This window comes from Leucopleurus acutus (genome assembly GCF_964270905.1).
Source record: "Leucopleurus acutus genome assembly, chromosome: 14".
In the NCBI taxonomy this organism is placed as follows: domain Eukaryota; kingdom Metazoa; phylum Chordata; class Mammalia; order Artiodactyla; family Delphinidae; genus Leucopleurus; species Leucopleurus acutus.
In genome coordinates, this window is record NC_139156.1 from 14,622,758 (window position 1) to 14,641,701 (window position 18,944).

An 18,944-nucleotide genomic window follows, 5' to 3' on the forward strand; every position below is an offset into this window, starting at 1 on the left:
CCAAAACCCCATAGGCTATAGATTAAATTGATCTAAGAATCAGTCTTATTTTTAACGCATGGAAAATAGCAAAATTATCATGCCAACATAAGGAATATATACTATAATTCATAAATGCCTAATTATCAAAACAATGACATAGTCATGGTTAGATGCAACCTAGCAATCTTATATATGATGCAACTACATATTGTATGATCATTCCTGTTATATATTACATTCGTTCCCATCAAATTAAGTTGGCTATGTTTAAATGGCATTGTGAAATAAACATTTAATATCACAACAGGGTCATATTCTGCTACTGCACAACCATAGCATGCAAGTAACTATGCATTAGCTGTAAACAGTAAAGTGTCATTACCTTCCAGAAATCCAAAGAACATGATAAGTACATAGATAGTACTAAACATCGATTATAGTTAAATGACTTTCATATTGAACAAAACTATATTGTATAAAGCAGTTTTGGATATCTCTGTCACTGCTCTCTACACATATTCTGTAGTTCCCTTGAAGTTAAGAAACTGCAGTTCCAAACAAGATCTGTTAATCTACCGAGTTCTAGTGAACTGTTGTCAAAATTAGGACACAAATGATTCTATGTTCCAATGTGAAAGCTGTCTTCTATCATTTTTCCTTTCTGCCGTAATTCAGATTTTTGAATCATTAACCATATGCTAGATGTGGGCAACAATGAACTTATTTTATTTCTTAAACTGGAGACTCTCTCATGACACCGATGCGCTTGTGTTAGAAACAGGAATACTGTAGATGCTTGCCAGCAAATGCTCTTCTCTACTTGGATTCTAAGTGAAGCAGTTGGCAGGAAGGAACCTGGGTCATATTATGACTTGGAGGAGGTGCTGTCTCTAAAATACTTTTCATAACGTTTGTAAAAAGTAGATGAAATCTAGCCGCTAGGAGAGGAAGGCCAAAAGAACATGATCTGTTCTTATAAAAATGCAGATGGAACATTTAGGTCTGATCCAATGATTCCTAGGCAATTAAAAAATTACCATATTAGAGCAGAAGCTTGCACACTGTAAAATAACTATTTCAGCTCTCTTTAGCTTTGTGAGACTGGAGGCTGGTTTGGGAAGGAGGGCAAAAATTGATTGCTGGACAGGCTTTTCCATGCTCTATCAGCCCTGATAATGAGTTAGGCAGTTGGCATGGACGACAGCAATGTCCTCTTCACTCAGAATTCTAATCAATCTCCTGTGAAGTTGCATACACCATCCATCCAAGTGGACTCGTTTTGGTCTGCATTCCAGTTGGGTGGAAAATAGTCACATTTGAAAACTGAGTTTGGACATGATATGGTCCTGTGAAATATTTAAATACACTGCTTACATCCTACTAAATCAAAATCCTGCTTTTACATTTACATGAGATAAAACAGCATTTAAAGCCGTTGCAATTGGTTCATTTCCTGTTTGTATACAAGTGACTTAAGTTTGCTTATGAGGCAAAAGCTGTACAATTCTCATCATTCAGGCATTATAAAATGTCTCTCTTTAAAGTCTTGGGATATAAACAGTTTGGTTTATACGAATTACATATTTTTCATCTGCATTAAGAAACAATATACATGTTTTTCCAGAGTAATGTTATCTGTGATAAGCCTAAGATAGCCTTAAAAACTAACTTTATCACCTGTGACCATCAATACTGTTACTTTGATAAAACTCATGAACATTCTTTGGCCACTCGGGTCATTGACCATTTGCAGGGAACTGTATCTGGGCCTTGGGACCATACAGAGATTTGCCTCCATAAAAATCGAGGCCACAGACCAGCCTTAATGGAAGCCATTTACAAAGTCAAACATTACAGAACCTCCAGGAGCAGTTTCTGTTTCTCAGACACACGTTCCTTGACGTGTTGAGAGGTGGTGTTTTCGATTTCGGACTCCTGAAGTCTTGTCTTTACTATCTGAAGGCTTCTGTTGTGAAATATCTATTAGGGCACTGGCAATTGCAAGGCCTGGAAAAACAGGAAAAAAACCCACTTAAATGTTTGGTTACATATTTCTGGGATGGCAACAGTGGTGGCCTAGCATTGTTTTACATTCAGCAATCAAACATTTAGCTGCTTATTGGAAGTAGTTTACCCTTTACTTAAAATATTTTTTTAATTGAAGTATAGTTGATTTACAATGTTAATTACTGCTGTACAGCAAAGTGATTCAGTTATACACATATATGTTTTAAAAAAATTTTCTTACCTTGGACATACGAACTGTACACATGAAGAAGAGCAAGGATCTAACAAAATTAACTGAGTGACATTGGACAATCAAATCAGTGTGTGACAAAACATCACCATCAGTTGTGGATATGACTCCACACCTTTCTATGTCTGAACACACGTTGGTTCTAAAAGTATAAAGAATTTTCAGTATTGTGTGTGTGTGTGCGCGTGTGTGTGTGTGTAACAAAAGTCACTATGTTAAGGTTTTTTTAAAAAAATTAGAGCAGCTTTAGGTTTACAGAAAAATTGAACCAATATTGATACATGATTATTAAGTAAGGTCCATAGTTTACATTGGGGTTCACACTTCGTGCTGTACACAAAGTTCTATAGGTTTCAACAAAAGCATATTGTCATATACTCACCATGAAAGTATCATACAGAATAGTTTCACTGCCCTAAAAATCCCCTGTGCTTTACCAATTTATCCCTCCCCTTCTCCTGAGCCTCTGGTTATCACTGATCATTTTTTAATATCTCTATAGTTTTGCCTTTTCCAGAATGTAATATGGTTGGAATCATACAGTAAGTAGTCTTTTCAGATTGTCTTATTTCACTTAGCAATATGCCTTTAAGTTCCACCATATCTTTTTTTTTGGCTCAGTGGCTCATTCCTTTTTATTGCTAAATAATATTCCATTGTATCAATGTACTACAGTTTGTCTATCCGTTCCCCTATTGAAGGACATCTTGATTGCTTCCAATTTCTGGCAATTATGAATAAAGCTGCCATAAACACCCATGTGCAAGTTTTTGTGTGGACATAAGTTTTCAATTCCCAAATACCTAAGAGCACAATTGTTGGATCACATGTAACTTGATGTCTTAGCTTTGTAAGAAAGTGTCAAACTGTCTTCCAAAGTGGCTGTGCTATTTTGTATTCCCACCAGCAATGAATGAGAGTTCCTGTTGCACCACATCTTTGTCAGCATTTGGTGTTGTCAGGTTCTGGATTTTAGCCATGTAGCTGTATCTCATGGTTTTTTTTTTTTTTTTTTTTTGCAGTACGCGGGCCTCTCACAGCTGTGGCCTCTCCCATTGCGGAGCACAGGCTCCGGACACGCAGGCTCAGTGGCCATGGCTCATGGGTCCAGCCGCTCCGCAGCATGTGGGATCTTCCCAGACCAGGGCACGAACCCGTGTCTCCTGCATCGGCAGGTGGACTCTCAACCACTGTGCCACCAGGGAGGCCCTCATGGTTGTTTTAATTTGTAATTCCCTAATAACATATGATGTTGAGCATCTTTTCACATGCTTATTTGTCATATGTAAATCTTCTTAGGTGAGGTATCCGTTCAGATCTTTTGCCCCTTTTTAATTTTCTTGTTTGTTTTCTTATTGTTGTCTTTTAAGAGATTTCTTTTACATTTTGGATACCAGTCCTTTTTCGTTTCAGATACTGTAAGCTCCCTACATACGAATGAGTTTCATTCTGAGAGAGTGTTTGTAAGTCCAGCAAAGTTAGCCTAGGTACCCAACTAACACAATCGGCTATATAAGTACTGTACTGTAATAGATTTAAAATACTTTTCACACAAATAATACACAAAAAACAAACACAAAAAATAAAGAAAACATTTTCAATCTCACAGTACAGTACCTTGAAAAGTATAGTAGTACAGCCACAACGCTGCTGCTTTTATGTTTGCTTCCTGACATCCTGGGCTTGAAATAAAGATAATGTACTACTGTACTCTATACAGTACTGTACAGTAAAGTACACAAAAGCACAACCACTTGTAGAGGATGCAAGCACATGACAATGTACGCCAGACATGTAAACTAATTACGTGACTGGACATGTGAACGCACGTTCAAATCTTTGACAGTTCGCAACTTGAAGGTTCATATGTAGGAGACACTGTATATGTTTGGAAAATATTTTCTCCCAGTCTGTAGTCTGTCTTTTCATTCTCTTAAATTGCTTTTAAGAAGTAAGAAAGTACCCCAGGGATAGAGTTGTGGATGCACATAGAAGAAAGATGACTTGTAGAAATTTAGCTGATGTCTTAAATATAAGAAAAAGACCATGAGTATTATCAGTAGAGTATCTACACAAAAGTGGATCTCTAGTTATCATAAGTAATTGAAAGAATATTGTTTTGTTACATTGTTTTGTCCATTGATTGACAGGAACATTTGGTAAGATGTTCAGGAAGAGTAAAGCCTTTCCTAAGTTTATACAAGCAATGGCTCAACCAGATGCCCTGGTTTATCACAGCTACACAGGAATCATTTTATCTAGTTTTGGTTTTTGAGTAAAATAAAATGTGCCGAATCCCCATACTAAACCACGAGACCAGACTGCTTGCTTTGAGAAGAGGTCACCAGTTTCCCTTCCCTAAAGTCTTGGAGACTTGACTGTGAATTGAGCTGAACCAGTCCCTGAGCTCTCATAGACATCTTCTCCATGTGCTGCTCTTAGAGGAAGGCCACACTTTTGGATCTCATCCTATACAAGGTGTCATTGAATTATTTCATTCCTGTGGGTCAATTTATTCTAGGTAAGTCTCAAATATGACCTGGCAAGAACAGACCTCCAGAGATTCATGAACAGAAGGAAATGCCAGTGCGGGGAAATGGACACTGTAAGAGGAAGTTCGACTAGCCTAGCACAGTGCTGTGGAAGTCAAGGGAGGAGAGAAGTCAAGGCGTCTGCAAAAAAGTACCTAAGGGGTCAGCATGTGAGGCTTGCTAAAGAGGCCTTTGGATTTCCTCAAGGAAGATTCTGGTGATCTTGAGTCATTTCCATACTTAACTGAGGATGGAAGCGTGACAGTTAAGCAGGGAATGGAGTGAGACGGAGTGTGGCCAACAGACATAAGTCTCATGTGCAAGATGTTTGTCGATGGAAAGAGGTAAGTAAGCTGGTACGTAGAGGAAGCAGCAGGGTCAGATGAGATGTACGTGAATGCATGTGATTATCTGAGTACATATACATTTTTTTAAAGATAAAAGGAGTTTCAAGTACATTTGAAAACAGAAGAGAAGGTATTTATGGAGAAGGAGAAATTAATGGTGTTAGAGAGGGAAGGGATTAAAAAGTTACAGTCATCACTGGCTAGGCTGATAATCTTACATATTTAGTTTTTAAGGGTTGATGTTAAGTAACCTACTCTTTCAGGATATTAATAATTATCCTGAGTTTCTTAGGGATAACATAAGTTCAAAGGTTCAAATTTAAGTAAAATTTACTTTCTTGACCTTTGAAGAGCACATATGAACTTCTGAAGTGTCCAAAATAGATGTTTTAACCACCTATTATGCTGTGAGAAATAATTAGTTTGTTATTTCTGTAAGGGAGGGAGCTGAAGCACATTATTTACAAAAAATCAGAGACCGTGGTTGTGCTAAGTGAAAGTTCAGCACAGACAGACCTTAAGTTTCCACAGATCTCTCGGCACACTTCTGGCAAAATTTACAACCTTTTGTTATTTCATCTTTGGTACCATCTTATCCAGAGACAGCCAAATATGACAAATAATATACGTCTCTTAATGTGAACAGAGATCACTTACACTAATTCCAGTGATCACAGCATCCAAATATGAAATCATGTTATTCATTAAACTGCGGCATGACCTCGTCCAAAGGAGCCCTGAGAAACAACATTTTCCCACTTACATGTAGCTGCAAACATTGTTTTCCATACAGAAGATACAGAGCCAAGAGAGAAGTAAACAGTTTAAGTGGCCAAAACAGGAAATTCTATGCTAATCCTAAACTGTCACTGTATCTTTGTATTTCAGGGTATGTGAATGTGAAGTCTGGGTTTACTAATGATGTGTAAGCTTAGAAACACATTCAGTTGAAAATAATCAATCATAAACCATATTTCAGTCCTTAATTTAAAACTAAAATTACAAATCATGCTTATTTTTAATTTGACAGCTTTCTGTCCTTTCCTATGAAAACTGAACAATTAACTGAATTTTCAGATTCTGTATAAATGGCACTATGTATGCGGGAAACCCTGCTTTCCTCCAGGCAGTGATATTTGAGTGTCCACCATGTGTACTCACAGAGGTCGCTCAGAGGGCCACTTGCCCAGGTCTTATCATCTCAATGGGCCAAATGATGCTTTCATTTCATTCAAATTTAAGCTTGAGTCCTTCACTGGACCACACAGCTGGTGGCACACCATGAGTTCTTCTGCATTTTAAATCCTGTAATTTAATTACAAACAGCACAATAATCATAATAACTCTGTGTGTGTGTGTGTGCACGCCTTGTGTCAAATTGTTAAGTGTAAGTTTTTATTACTATGCTTGAATTTCTTTGTATTTTAATATATGGAGAACCTTAAAACACAGCAACAACAACCCAGAAATTGCTAGGTCCTCCTTCAACCTATAAGAGGCCCTGGACACAAGAGTAAACAGGAGAGACAAGAACCCTGTCTTCTTAAATTGTCTAGTGTGTGGAAGACTCATGAAAAAAGAGAGAGAGAAATTAATTTCTATCATTACCTTTCAGCTAAGGAATCTAATTTTCTTAATTGAGAAAAAGAAAAGTCAAGTCAGTAGCTCTTTAAAGAAAGACAATATTGTTCCCCTTCTCCCCCAAAATGTAACAGTTATATGCTGGTGAGAGACCGAGGATACAAACACAATGGCCTGACCATATATAGAAACAGAACTCTGGCCCACAGGCTGTAGCAACCTGCACAGGAAACCAGTCTCTTATCTATAGTAACCAGCACAAGAAGCCAGCCTGCTATGTCAGGCTTGTAGGAGTCAGACTGCCATCTCTAGTAACAACCCAGGGAGTCAACTACCCCATAAAAATGGGCCCCAAACAGCCAGGACTTCATTAATAACTGACAGCTTCCCTAATGTTTGTCCCTGCTTCCAACTTAGGACCAACAAGAGAAAGGGAACTATGCACCCCTCACCAACCACATAGAATGCCCCGCTTCTAGTTAGCCTGCCGCCAGCTTTCCAGCTTTCTGGTGCCGACAGCCTCCAATAAGCATATACTTGAAGCTTTCTCCTTTTTCCATTATAAAATGTTCCCACACATTTGCACTCTGTCACAGTGCAAGCAAGCGATGCTGGATGACTCCCTTGCTATATGGCAAGTTCTGAATAAATAAGCTTTGCTTGTAATTGGGTTGGTCTTGGTTCATTTTCACAAGGACAATGAAGAAATAAAGGTAGCTTGAGATCTTCTCTGGATTAAAAAAAAATATGTATCAATAAAATAAAAGCAACTTAGAAGTAAGTTCTCTATACCGCCCTTTGACGCAAACGCTCTCTCCTGGTTGAGATTTCCCGAGGAACTTTTTCCCGGTGAGAGGTTTTCTGCTGATGACCCCACACTCCCCGTGCCCTAGGAGAAAGTGTTTCCTCCTGGTAGGAGGCTGCACAGTGGCACACCCCCGTGCCATTAGAGTTCCATGAAAATAGGGTCAGTCCAGAAGATCATTTTTCAAAAAGTCACACAAATCATCTGGTGAAATCCACTTATTGTGTTCTCTAGGCCTAGCACAGTTCCTTGTTATCAAAGCAATACAATTAACTGGGGGAACAATTCATTATTTTAGACTGGTGTTCTAAAGGAATTTCATTTACCATGTCAAGATGATGCACAGATGCTGCAGGCTAGCAAAATTTACATCAAAATATGCCAGCAGATTCAATAAAAATGCTGGGGTTTAAATATTTATTATAAGCTTTACCTTTTTTGCACTTTTAGTTCTTAAATACCAGACACTATGACATTTAGATGATTTAAATATGAATTATAAACCTCATAAGAAAGAAAGCGCCATCTCCTGTTTCCTATTCCACTTCCATGGCCTCTTGGCATTTTGAACTGGTGCTCGATCATGGGGAACATCACCAGTGGCTGCTCTGGTTCACCCAGGGCAGGACAAGCTGGGAAGGAAGCAGACTTCTTTGGGACCATGCAGATTTCTTTCCGCACATGGGCACAGTTTAGTTGTTAGTGGTTTGGATGCTAAGAGCTACCAGAGGTATTTAGTAAAAGTAGGAGATGCACCCAAATCAGGCCTTTACCCAGGACCTTGGATAAAGACAATATTTTCCTCCTAAATTTAAGAACTTCGTTTCTCAATAAACATGTGCAGGCATGCCCTAAAGAGGAAGCGATGGAAATGAGTAAAGCTAAATATTTAAATCGTAAATATATCTTTCTAAAACAACTAAATTTGCAAAACCACCAAGGAGAAACATCAGGAATTCAGTTACCTTTAGTAAAACTCTAGCTTTTCCTAATGGAAGTGAAATGGTATTAGTAGACGCCAGCAGTAACAATCTAATCATAAAATTACTGATGTGTGTTTTTTTACAATTATGCAGAACAATTAATAAGTACGGTAATAAAATACTGCATATCAAATAAAATTGCCTCATTTTATATACAAACATAGCACTTCCATTTTACATTTGAACAAAGCCTCAGATAAGTCATTCATTTTGAAATGCTCTCCTCCCAGGTCTGTGTAAGAGCAGGCACCACTATATATTTTAATTTCCCAAGAAAACAGCTTCATTAGGTGTGAAAGGTTAATTGCGGGTGTAAGTGGAGCTCAGGGAATGGTTCAGGGTCTGTAGTGAATTGCACAACCTGCTTCAGGAAGACTTGAACGAGCGCTGTTAACTGTTTGCCCTGCTGAAATGTTTTTACTACCTAATTTACTATCTGTCTTCTTTTATGGCTTATATTTGTAGTTCTTCTAGACCTTTAATGGCTACAGTTTTACTTCACTGTAATCAGATTTAAATGGAAATACCATGCTGGGATGTTTAAACGTTTTCCCTCTGATTGTATATAGCTACATACTACTGATCAGAGCCCTGGCTATCCTTCACACAATTAAGAAAGTGACTTTGGGAAACTTTGATGTTGCATAGACTCTAGCTGTTGTGCAGACTTAATTTAACATTCAGTGTGGCCACCCTTGCCAATATGCAACTAGGGCTGGATGAATAATTAGAAAATATGCATTTCCACTTTAATTTATCTGTTGGAAGACCAGCACAACTGAAGTCATTATTAGGCAAAACTCCAAAGGTTATATTGTTGAACAAAAATTGAAATACTTCAAGTGCTGAAGACACCGGAATGACAAATGGACCGGAATGACAAATGGACCGTATTTGTCTGAGAGTTTAAAGAAATGTTTCCCTTCACCTACTAGAAACCAGTGACAGCTACAGATGTCAATGTTTAAATACAAATGATAATTGTATTCTGGTTATAAAATTTTGTTTGGCCTTTAACACATCCTTTTTTTTTTTCCTGTGCTGCACGGCTTGCGGGATCTTAGTTCCCCGACCAGGGATTGAACCCTGGCAGGCCCTCGGCAGTGAAAGCTCAGAGTCCTAACCACTGGACTGCCAGGGGATTCCCAACACATCATAACATTTTAAAGTTTAATTTAAAGACACACAGTAAAGGTTCTACAAAATGTAATCCTACTCTAGCACCACAGTGCTGAGCACTCCCTGAATTTTATGTGAACTATTCCCTGTATTTAGAATGAGCTGAACAAATCATGGCCATTACTGTCTCAAGTCATTGTTTACTGCAAATCCTCATGGTTCTTCACAAGTAAAGCTTCTTTTAGATCATATCAGTTCTGATTTTAATTATATACTAGGAAATTTTATTGATTCATTGAAAATATTTTGTGATTCTTTTTTGAGAGCCACAAACATTATAAGAACCAGCTCTGAGCTACCTCTCCATGTTTTAAAGTAAATTTCCAATTGAGAATTTCCTGTCTCCAAGGCAACTGGGAAAATATTTCCTAGTATTTCCTTCCTTCAATTAAAAAAATACGATATATGATAATCCCTTATTTTAAAACCTAATTATCCTTAATTTAATTGAAGAGCTTACTGTTCATTGAAGAAATTGAACTATAGCAGTTTTGTAAAAATAGCAATATTTTAATTTTCATTAGGTAGAGACATTGTATTTTAGCATTTCTAGTAGTACCATGTCATTGTTTGTTTTAGATTAAAAGGGATTATATGTGAAAGTATTTACAAACTATAGAGTATTATACAAAGTGAGTTAATAATTTCAATAACAGAATAAGTTACTACCACTAATAATAAGAAATCAAATTACAAATATTCAGAAAACTCCAAAGTCCTAAGGGTCAAAAAATTGTTTAAACAGCAAATCACTTCATTCAATTATTACTTCTTGAGTGCCTACTATATGCCAGGTACTGCTCTGGTCCCTAAGGGTTAAGCAGTGACTAAGACAGACAAGACATAAAAGATTCTGTACCTCATGGTGCTTATTACATTATAGTGGGTCAAGCTCATATATTCTTTTTTTTTTTTTTTTTTTTTTTTTGCGGTACGCGGGCCTCTCACTGTTGTGGCCTCTCCCGTTGCGGAGCACAGGCTCCGGACGCGCAGGCTCAGTGGCCAGGGCTCACGGGCCCAGCCGCTCCGCGGCATGTGGGATCTTCCCGGACCGGGGCACGAACCCGCGTCCCCTGCATCGGCAGGCGGACTCTCAACCACTGCGCCACCAGGGAAGCCCTCATATATTCTTTTGACCAAGTTATTGTGAGGATTGAATGTGAAGGGCTTAGAGAAGTGCCTGGCACATGAAAGCTCAAAAATGTCAATCATCATCATCATTAACAACAAGTGGGAAGTTTGAAGTCAAATTGGAAATTGATAGAACATTGGGCACTCAAGATTTTGCCTCTATCCTTTAGGATCACTCATTCGTTCAATAATGCATTCAAAACTCAGTATGACTATCATGTGGAATGCCTAATAAAGGACAAAATTTGATAGAAAGATGGATTCAAAGACTCACAGACAGTATCAGTTTAGAGCAACACCGCCTGTGAGGTGATAACTGTGTTTAGAACTCAAGCCAGAATTATTTTGACGTTTTGGAAAATAAAATTGAGAACTTGCTCACGAACGTGTGGATGACTTGTGTGCGTTGCCTGCTCACTAAGGAATGTAAAAATAATTGAAAGTGATAATGGCAAAACAGATGGATGACAATATTCAACAGAGAAAACACTGTATTAATACTACTTGTACTATTACAGATACCACTAATAATTAACTTTCATCCATTTTTTAGACTTTAAAAATGCTCTTATGTTAATTATCTAGGTTCTGTTGAAGTGGGTCAGGAAGCTATTTTTGTCCTTGCTTCACAGATGGCCAGAACGAGGCACACAGTGATTAAATGACTATTCAGGCTTGCACAGCTGGTGGTTATGGGGGACCTGAACCCAGGACTCCAGATCCTTTGACTTGCACTCTGCTCACTTTATAGCCGTTAGAAGGAAACTGCTGATTTGGTGCAAATGACTAACATGCGATTGTGAACCAAAATAAAAAGAAAAGCAAAAATTGGTAGGGACGTAAAATTAGTTATGGTCAAAGGCATTAATTAATGTTGATGTTATAAAAACAACACTAATAATATAAACAATAACTATTCTGTTAACATTGATATGATATGCCAGGCATTGCCCTCCGCACTTTATATGCATTATTTTATCCGTTTATGCAGACAGGAGTAGATGACAATACAGGTTAAATCCATAAACACGCATTGAGGGCGTATTGCAGGCAGCGTGGTTGAGGCTGGTTGTCGTCAGAGTCATTACCACATAGCATCAAGTGACGACAACGGTGCAAGAGCTCCTAGATTTGCTGACAATCACACAGAGACAAATTCTATGAAGTTGGCACAAGGCAAGAGGGAAAGAAAGATAAAGGTGAGATCTGCAAGGTGGGTGTGGAGATCAAAGATTCCCAGGGGAGAGATGATCTCTGAGCTGAGGTTTGAAAGAGGAGACGGAAGTTGTCAGATAAAGAACACTGGCATGAGGGGTGTGGTATGTTCTGGGTAGAGGGAACTAAAACTTCAACAGCATGGACAGAAAGGATATTTGGGAAACGTCAGGACAGTTGCTATGGGTGGAACACAGGTGCAAATGGGAGAATGATGAGAGGGAAGAAAGAGAGGTAAGCAGAAGGGGGTCACATGATTTTTAGGAGTGAAGAGGCACAATCAGATTTTTATTTCAAAGAGACACCTCTACCGGTAGCACTGACAGACTGGAGTGGTGGGTGAGGCTATGATTATTAAAACCAGATAAGAAAGCGACAATAAGGAGAGAGAAAAGGGATGAACAGGATAGATACTTAGGAAAGATTAATACGGGAGATTAAAAATAGGGAGAAGCCTAGTACGACTCGCACGTACAGCTTGGTGCGCCTTGGGTGGCTGGACGCATACAAACGCTATTTACTACCCTATGAAGGAGGAACAGGAACAGTCAGGGCGTGTGAACGGTGGTGGCTCATTTGCTTAGTTCTGGACATCCTGAGTTTGATGACCTGTGGGCGTCATAGTGGAGATGTCTAGTTGGATATGCAGGTGTGAAGCCCGGGAATAAGTCTAGCCCAGGGAGGTAGACTTGTGGTGATCTGCATGAATTGAGTGCCATCTTCAATCTGGGGTTTCCAGGGCTGCCTTGAGCATTGAGGCAGGTGGGAGATGAGAGGGTAAAAAAGGTTCAACCCCTTCTAAACCACCGTGGACCAGAAAAGCTCAAGACACTCTGTTTCAATGCCGTTAGTGGGTACTACTTCCCAGAAACAAGTCTCCACCAGGGGAGGGAAGTAGAAGTCTTGGGTGCAGAGCCAGCAGTCTCTGCCACTGGAGTGGGTAAGGTCTGGTAGAAAGAGAGTAAGACAGAGAGGACGACCAAGAAGAGGACTGGTAATGGAGGAGCAGAGCCCATGAGACGATCTGAACACCCAGAGAGGTAGAAGAAAGCCAGGACTGAGACAGTCCACAGACTCTGTAAGACTAGGCGGTGGTTGGCTATGACCTGTGGATCCGGCTTCTGTTTGCAACAAATAGCCCCCAAATTCCATGACAACTGCAAGCCAGCTGAGTTTGCGGCTTCCAAACTTTTCTTGATTTGAAATTCAGAACGTTCCTTGAGAGATTTCTCTTGGAAGGAAGTTGGAGTAGGTGGCTGCTAAGGTCACTTCTGGCTTGACGAATTTATGACTGCAGCTGCCTTTCTTCATCAGGCCAGCATGGAGGACCCAGTATCATTGCTGGCCTCGTCTCTCACACATGCTCTCACATGGCTGCCACAAGCATCACTGTGAAGTCAGGGGACTGGCTGGGTTCAAGAATTTCCTTGTTAGAGATCTGCATCTGCTTTTGCTAGCTGGGAAGGAATGGACATACTCTACCCCAGTGAGAACCACACTGGTAATAGGAGGTGTGGGTTGTACTTACTGTTTGTTAGGTGTGGTTTTTATGATGCCAATAACATGGGTAAAGAAACTGGCTCTAAGTCTCAAATTGGAAAAGTGAAGAGACTGGGCAGCGTCAAAGACCAGCCTGGGACTTGATCTTACATCTAGCAATCTGAGAACAACCTAATAGACATTTTTTTAAGTTTAGTTTTCTAATTTTTCAGATTATATTACAATTCTGTCTTTATAACTCTGCCTACCCCTCACGATTGGGAGCACCTTGAAAGTGGGGATTATGTTTTCATTCATCTTTATATCCCAATGGTTAGTCTATGATGGGTGGTCAATAAACATTACTTGAATGAGAATTAAATGACGGATCATGATGCTGTGTGCTTCTAAGGAGGTGAATTCTGATTAGAATTAGATTACAAGTCTCAGTGTTACTTTACCTTAAAGGTATTTGGAAATATAGGCTGGCCTCCTCCTTGTTTCTCTAATCCTTGTATTTAGTTGCAGAGAAGTTACTGAGAGGAGGGTGGGAATCAGGCAGGGCAGGCGAGGGACACCACAGCACCAGCGTGGCTATCGTTAATATACTGTCCAAGAAAGTGAGCCAGGGGAGAGTTACCTGCATGATGCCACTGTGCTGCAAAAGTGTCCAGCCCCTTCCTGAGAACTGGGTGTGCTCATGTCCTGAGTGTGAGAGCTATACTCGTGAGCATCAGGCTTGGGATTTTTTTTTTTTTTGCGGTATGCAGGCCTCTCACTGTTGCAGCCTCTCCCGTTGCGGAGCACAGGCTCCGGACGCGCAGGCTCAGCGGCCATGGCTCACGGGCCCAGCCGCTCCGCGGCATGTGGAATATTCCCGGACCGGGGCACGAACCCGTGTCCCCTGCATCGGCAGGCGGACTCTCAACCACTGCGCCACCAGGGAAGCCCCAGGCTTGGTATTTTGGTCAACACTGTCCCTAAACAGGTTTTAATATGTGTGGCTGTGTGTACAATATCGAGGAAAAGCTGAAAAAGCTGCCACACTTGCTTGGCATCAAAGCATTAGCAATTTAACTCTCCCTGAGTGTCTTTGCAGAGACTTTTAGTAGTTTAAATCAACTTTGGTAGTTCGATCATAAGCTCCCCTCGTTCCTGGATGGACCACTTCCCAAAAGGAAAAATCAGTTCACCTTTCATGTTCTGAGATCTCCCTGGAGATTGTTCAAAGTTAGAGCCAACACAAAAACACAAATGATATTTTTTTTTAAAGAAACTAGATTACAATTTTAAATCAAGGTTAAACAGTGTTGGGTGGTGATGTGAATCATTGCTTTCCACAGCATTTACAGGAGAGTATAGGAGACAGTTACAGGGCTTATATCCTCTACACAGATAAACTCCACTGAATATTAAAAAACAAGCTACCAACCAAAAAAATGAATTTTATTAGAGCCCAGGGTGATGTTTCTGCTCCTCTAAGTTCATGAGTCAATATTTTAAAAGAAATTTCAACATTAAAAGAAGTTGAAAACATACAACTATCTCTGCAAAGTCAAAATACAATTTTAACAAACTCCAATGGTAAAGCAAATTTATGCCTTCTATATAAAAACTCAGATCATTACAAAAATGGGAGGAAAAAAAAAGATAAAATTATGCAAATCCTCACCTCTGGCCATTTAGATAAAATGTATGAGAAAATGCTATACAGAATCATGATTTTTCCATTAATATTATTATAAATTTCTTAGACCTTACCAAAAGTTATTATGGACAACTTAATGGCCAAAGGCATTTTAACAAAAACAGATGTGTCTGTAGCCAAATTGATCCTTGATAAATCTCTTTTGCTGAAGGAAAAGGCAGTATAGTTGGACAGTATATTTCTCAAAATGGACTTCAAACCATTCCTCTGATGTTTGCTAAGTGATCCAGGACCCCAGATAGTACACATTCTCTCCAATAATTCAAAACAGGGACTTTGGGGAAGTAGTTTGTTTAAATGAACTCCTTTAATCTCAGAGCGGATAGTGTAAAAGAAACCTTCATTCTCTGATGCAATTTTGAGAATCTGACTGAGTACATCCCATAAATGCTGACCCTTCTGAGTGAAAAAAGTATCAGTTTGCCCCACTTTGCCTTTGGGAGGAATGAATGTGGCCTCTGAGCTACTGTAAATTGAGAAGTGTCACAAAGAGTCAGCACTAGTGGAAACCTTTCAAACCCTACAGGCAAGTAAATCATAGAGGGAGCAGACTTCAGAGTCACCTGGAACTTTCTGATATTATATCCAGGGGGACAAACATTGCTCTGCGTTCACTCCAATATCTCCATATACAAAGAGAATTCTCACACATTGTTCCACAAGCCTGGACTACAGCTTCCTAAGTGAGTTTCCAAGTGTATCTGTAGAAGGGACATCTTGCTGACCAGAGGCTCCTCATAGGTAGCAATGAAGTGGGTCAAGAGATGATGGATGGAGACAGAAATTCTTACGAGCACATGTGATTACAGTAGGCCCACTGGACACAGTCAGAATGTCACTTGTGGGGAGGGGTGGAAGACTTTGCCCTCTTTATCTGGCATATTCACTTTAGATGTTATCCACTTACTTTCAGTAAGTGCCTCAGCTAGCAGAAAGATGAAAAAACTTGCTTTCAGGTCAATAAAGGAAATCTCTTATGATCAATGGTTGATTAGAGCAGGATCTTCTAAGCGTGAGGCTCTGGCCTGCATTTTGTAAAGGGTTTTCAAATTAGTCTTACTCTGAGATCTGGGCAAGGGGCCAGTTCACCACCCAGCTGCCGCTGACTTTCAGCCCAATGGTCCATGATGAGTTCCCATAATTAGAGGAAAAAAAAATTTTAAATAAGGAAAAGAAACTTACATTTTAGAGGCATTGAATCTAAGAAAGTAGAGTGTAACAGAAGTATGGTACTATCAGGTTTTAAAAAGTACATATATTTTGTCAGATTTGGTTTCATATTCCTTACTCCAAACACTTACTAAAGTTGGAGAAATGCAGATTATAATTATTATTCACAAAGGTACTTATGACTTGCCCTAAAAAAAAACGTAAAAGGGGATTTTGAAAGGACAAACTATAAATGGCTTATTTATAATTGACTAAGTATGTTGAGTCTTCCCTGCTTTGTGTGTGTTTGTGTGTGTGTGTGTGTGTGTGTGTGTGTAAAACTACCTTTTTAAAAGCATTTTGACAAATTGGGATCATGATAATCAAAACAAAAGCAAGTCCTCTATGAATAACTGCATATTTTAATTAATCATATATCATTCTCATTTCACTTTCTAGAGTTGCAAATAGTCAACCAGTTGTTCTTATTTCTTTGGTCAACAGAGAATTGAGAGAAGAAAATAGAGAAGCAAAAATATTGATCTTGAGCTAATGAGCCACAATGCCAAAGGGCTACCCATTATTTCTACAGAGTTAGAATACTTTGCAAAGGATGGAAAGTCAGTGTTACAGAAAAGCAGATCCTAATGCTTATGACTTAGATGTCCACTGTCTATCAGTAGGACTCTTAGTTGCAAGTTTAGAGCACTCTTTGAAGGGGATTACAGACAACGTGATCTGTAACAAATGTTGGGTGAGCTACCTGAGATGAAGTATGACTGTCTTTGTAAAAAAGAACCTACTTGCTTGGCCAGAACTGTCCCAGCTGAATCAACAGCTAAACCAGTTATATTCAAAATTTAATTTTAATTCAAATAAAAGCAATTGAATTGTAGGTGACTGAATTACCTGGCTGTTTGAACTGTTCATATCAGTATCCAGCTATGGTGCCCTTTGTGTATGACTAGATCATATTCTGAAGCTTATTATCCAACATGAAGAGTTGTTACACTCCAATTCTGAGCATGGCCTTTATTTAGATGTGTAATTAAACATGGCAGAAGCAATGTTCGGGGCAAACGTCTAATAAATCTCTAGTATTCCTGTGGGGTGAAATATATTATTTAGTAATTTTAAATGACTAAGTTTTAATTTGGGAAAAAGCCTGTTTAGAAGAAGGAAACAGGACACATGATGCCACATGAAGATAACTTTAAAATATGGAGCATTGGGGCTTCCCTGGTGGCGCAGTGGTTGAGAGTCCGCCTGCCGATGCAGGGGACACGGGTTCGTGCCCCGGTCCGGGAGAATCCCACATGCCGCGGAGCGGCTGGGCCCGTGAGCCATGGCCGCTGAGCCTGTGCGTCCAGAGCCTGTGCTTCACAGCGGGAGAAGCCACAAAGGTGAGAGGCCCGCGTACCACACACACACACAAAATATATATATGGAGCATTGGCATTAAAATGTGAATTAAACATACGTATCAACCATAGCCCCACCACCTTAGACCAGGTACATGAGGAAATATTTCCTAAACTTCCCAAAATGGCCAATATTTTAATATGCAAGGATCTCTAGCACAATCTTTGAAAAAATTTTAGGAACTATACCACCAAACTTCAAGAGGTGCTTCTCTCACAGGTTATTTAACCTTTCTCAAACATTTACATTGGATTGATATTTGAAAAGAAAGGTGAACTGAAAAGAGAAAAAAATATATTTTATATACAAAAGCAATCTGTTCAACTTTCAATCTTTAATATATTGATGTGTTTTGTTCTAGCATTACTCAAAATTAGCTTTGAGATAAAAGTTCACATTAATTATCGATAATGTAGTCTAATCACTGCTGACATTTTGAAAGAAGATATTAAGGCAGCCAAGATAAACTAAAAAGTGGGTGAAAAATATTACATATGTTCATCACAGGAAGCCTATAGTGCTCCTCAATGAGTTCATTTTTTTTCTTAAACTAAAACCCTGGAGTCAAGATAAACTAATTGGGCCTTCGGACCTTCTCAAGCATGAGCTCCTTCATACTTGGCACTTCTCTGGTTCTTAGATGATGAGACAAAAAGATTTTGGATGTATTTCAGTTTTAATTTCATCGTTCTATCGAGTTTTATGATTTTAAGTATGACATAAAAATAAGATACGGTGTGTCAACGATTTCCCTTCCTCAATTTAAATAATTAGCCCTAGAATTAAGTGAAGATTAAATCTAAGCTGGCACTACCTTTTGAATTTAGTGAATATTGCAAATTTTAATATTAAAAACACCAGGTACTTTTATTATTATACAAAAATCCCTAAATCCCAGTATGAAATATCTGCAACCAAACTTAGCATCTGCAAATTTTTCCTTTTAAAAAACATAAGCATAGGGCTTCCCTGGTGGCGCAGTGGTTGAGAGTCCGCCTGCTGATGCAGGGGACACGGGTTCGTGCCCCGGTCCGGGAAGATCCCACATGCTGCGGAGCGGTTGGGCCTGTGAGCCATGGCCGCTGAGCCTGCGCATCCGGAGCCTGTGCTCCGCCAGGAGAGAGGCCACAGCAGTGAGAGGCCCGCGTACCGCAAAACAAAACAAAACAAAACAA

At 39.3% G+C, this 18,944-nt stretch overlaps 1 protein-coding gene across 1 annotated transcript in view; it reads right to left on the reverse strand.

Annotated features, from left to right (window-relative positions):
* Window positions 1–1,864: 1,864 nt before the first annotated feature.
* ATRNL1 (attractin like 1) overlaps window positions 1,865–18,944 on the reverse strand; it is a gene marked incomplete at its 3' end in the record, with an annotated part of 683,994 nt that continues 666,914 nt past the window's right edge. The window contains exon 29 of the mRNA XM_082854377.1: window positions 1,865–1,989. Coding sequence (XP_082710503.1) covers window positions 1,865–1,989 — 125 coding nt within the window. The remainder of the gene's footprint in view (window positions 1,990–18,944) is intronic.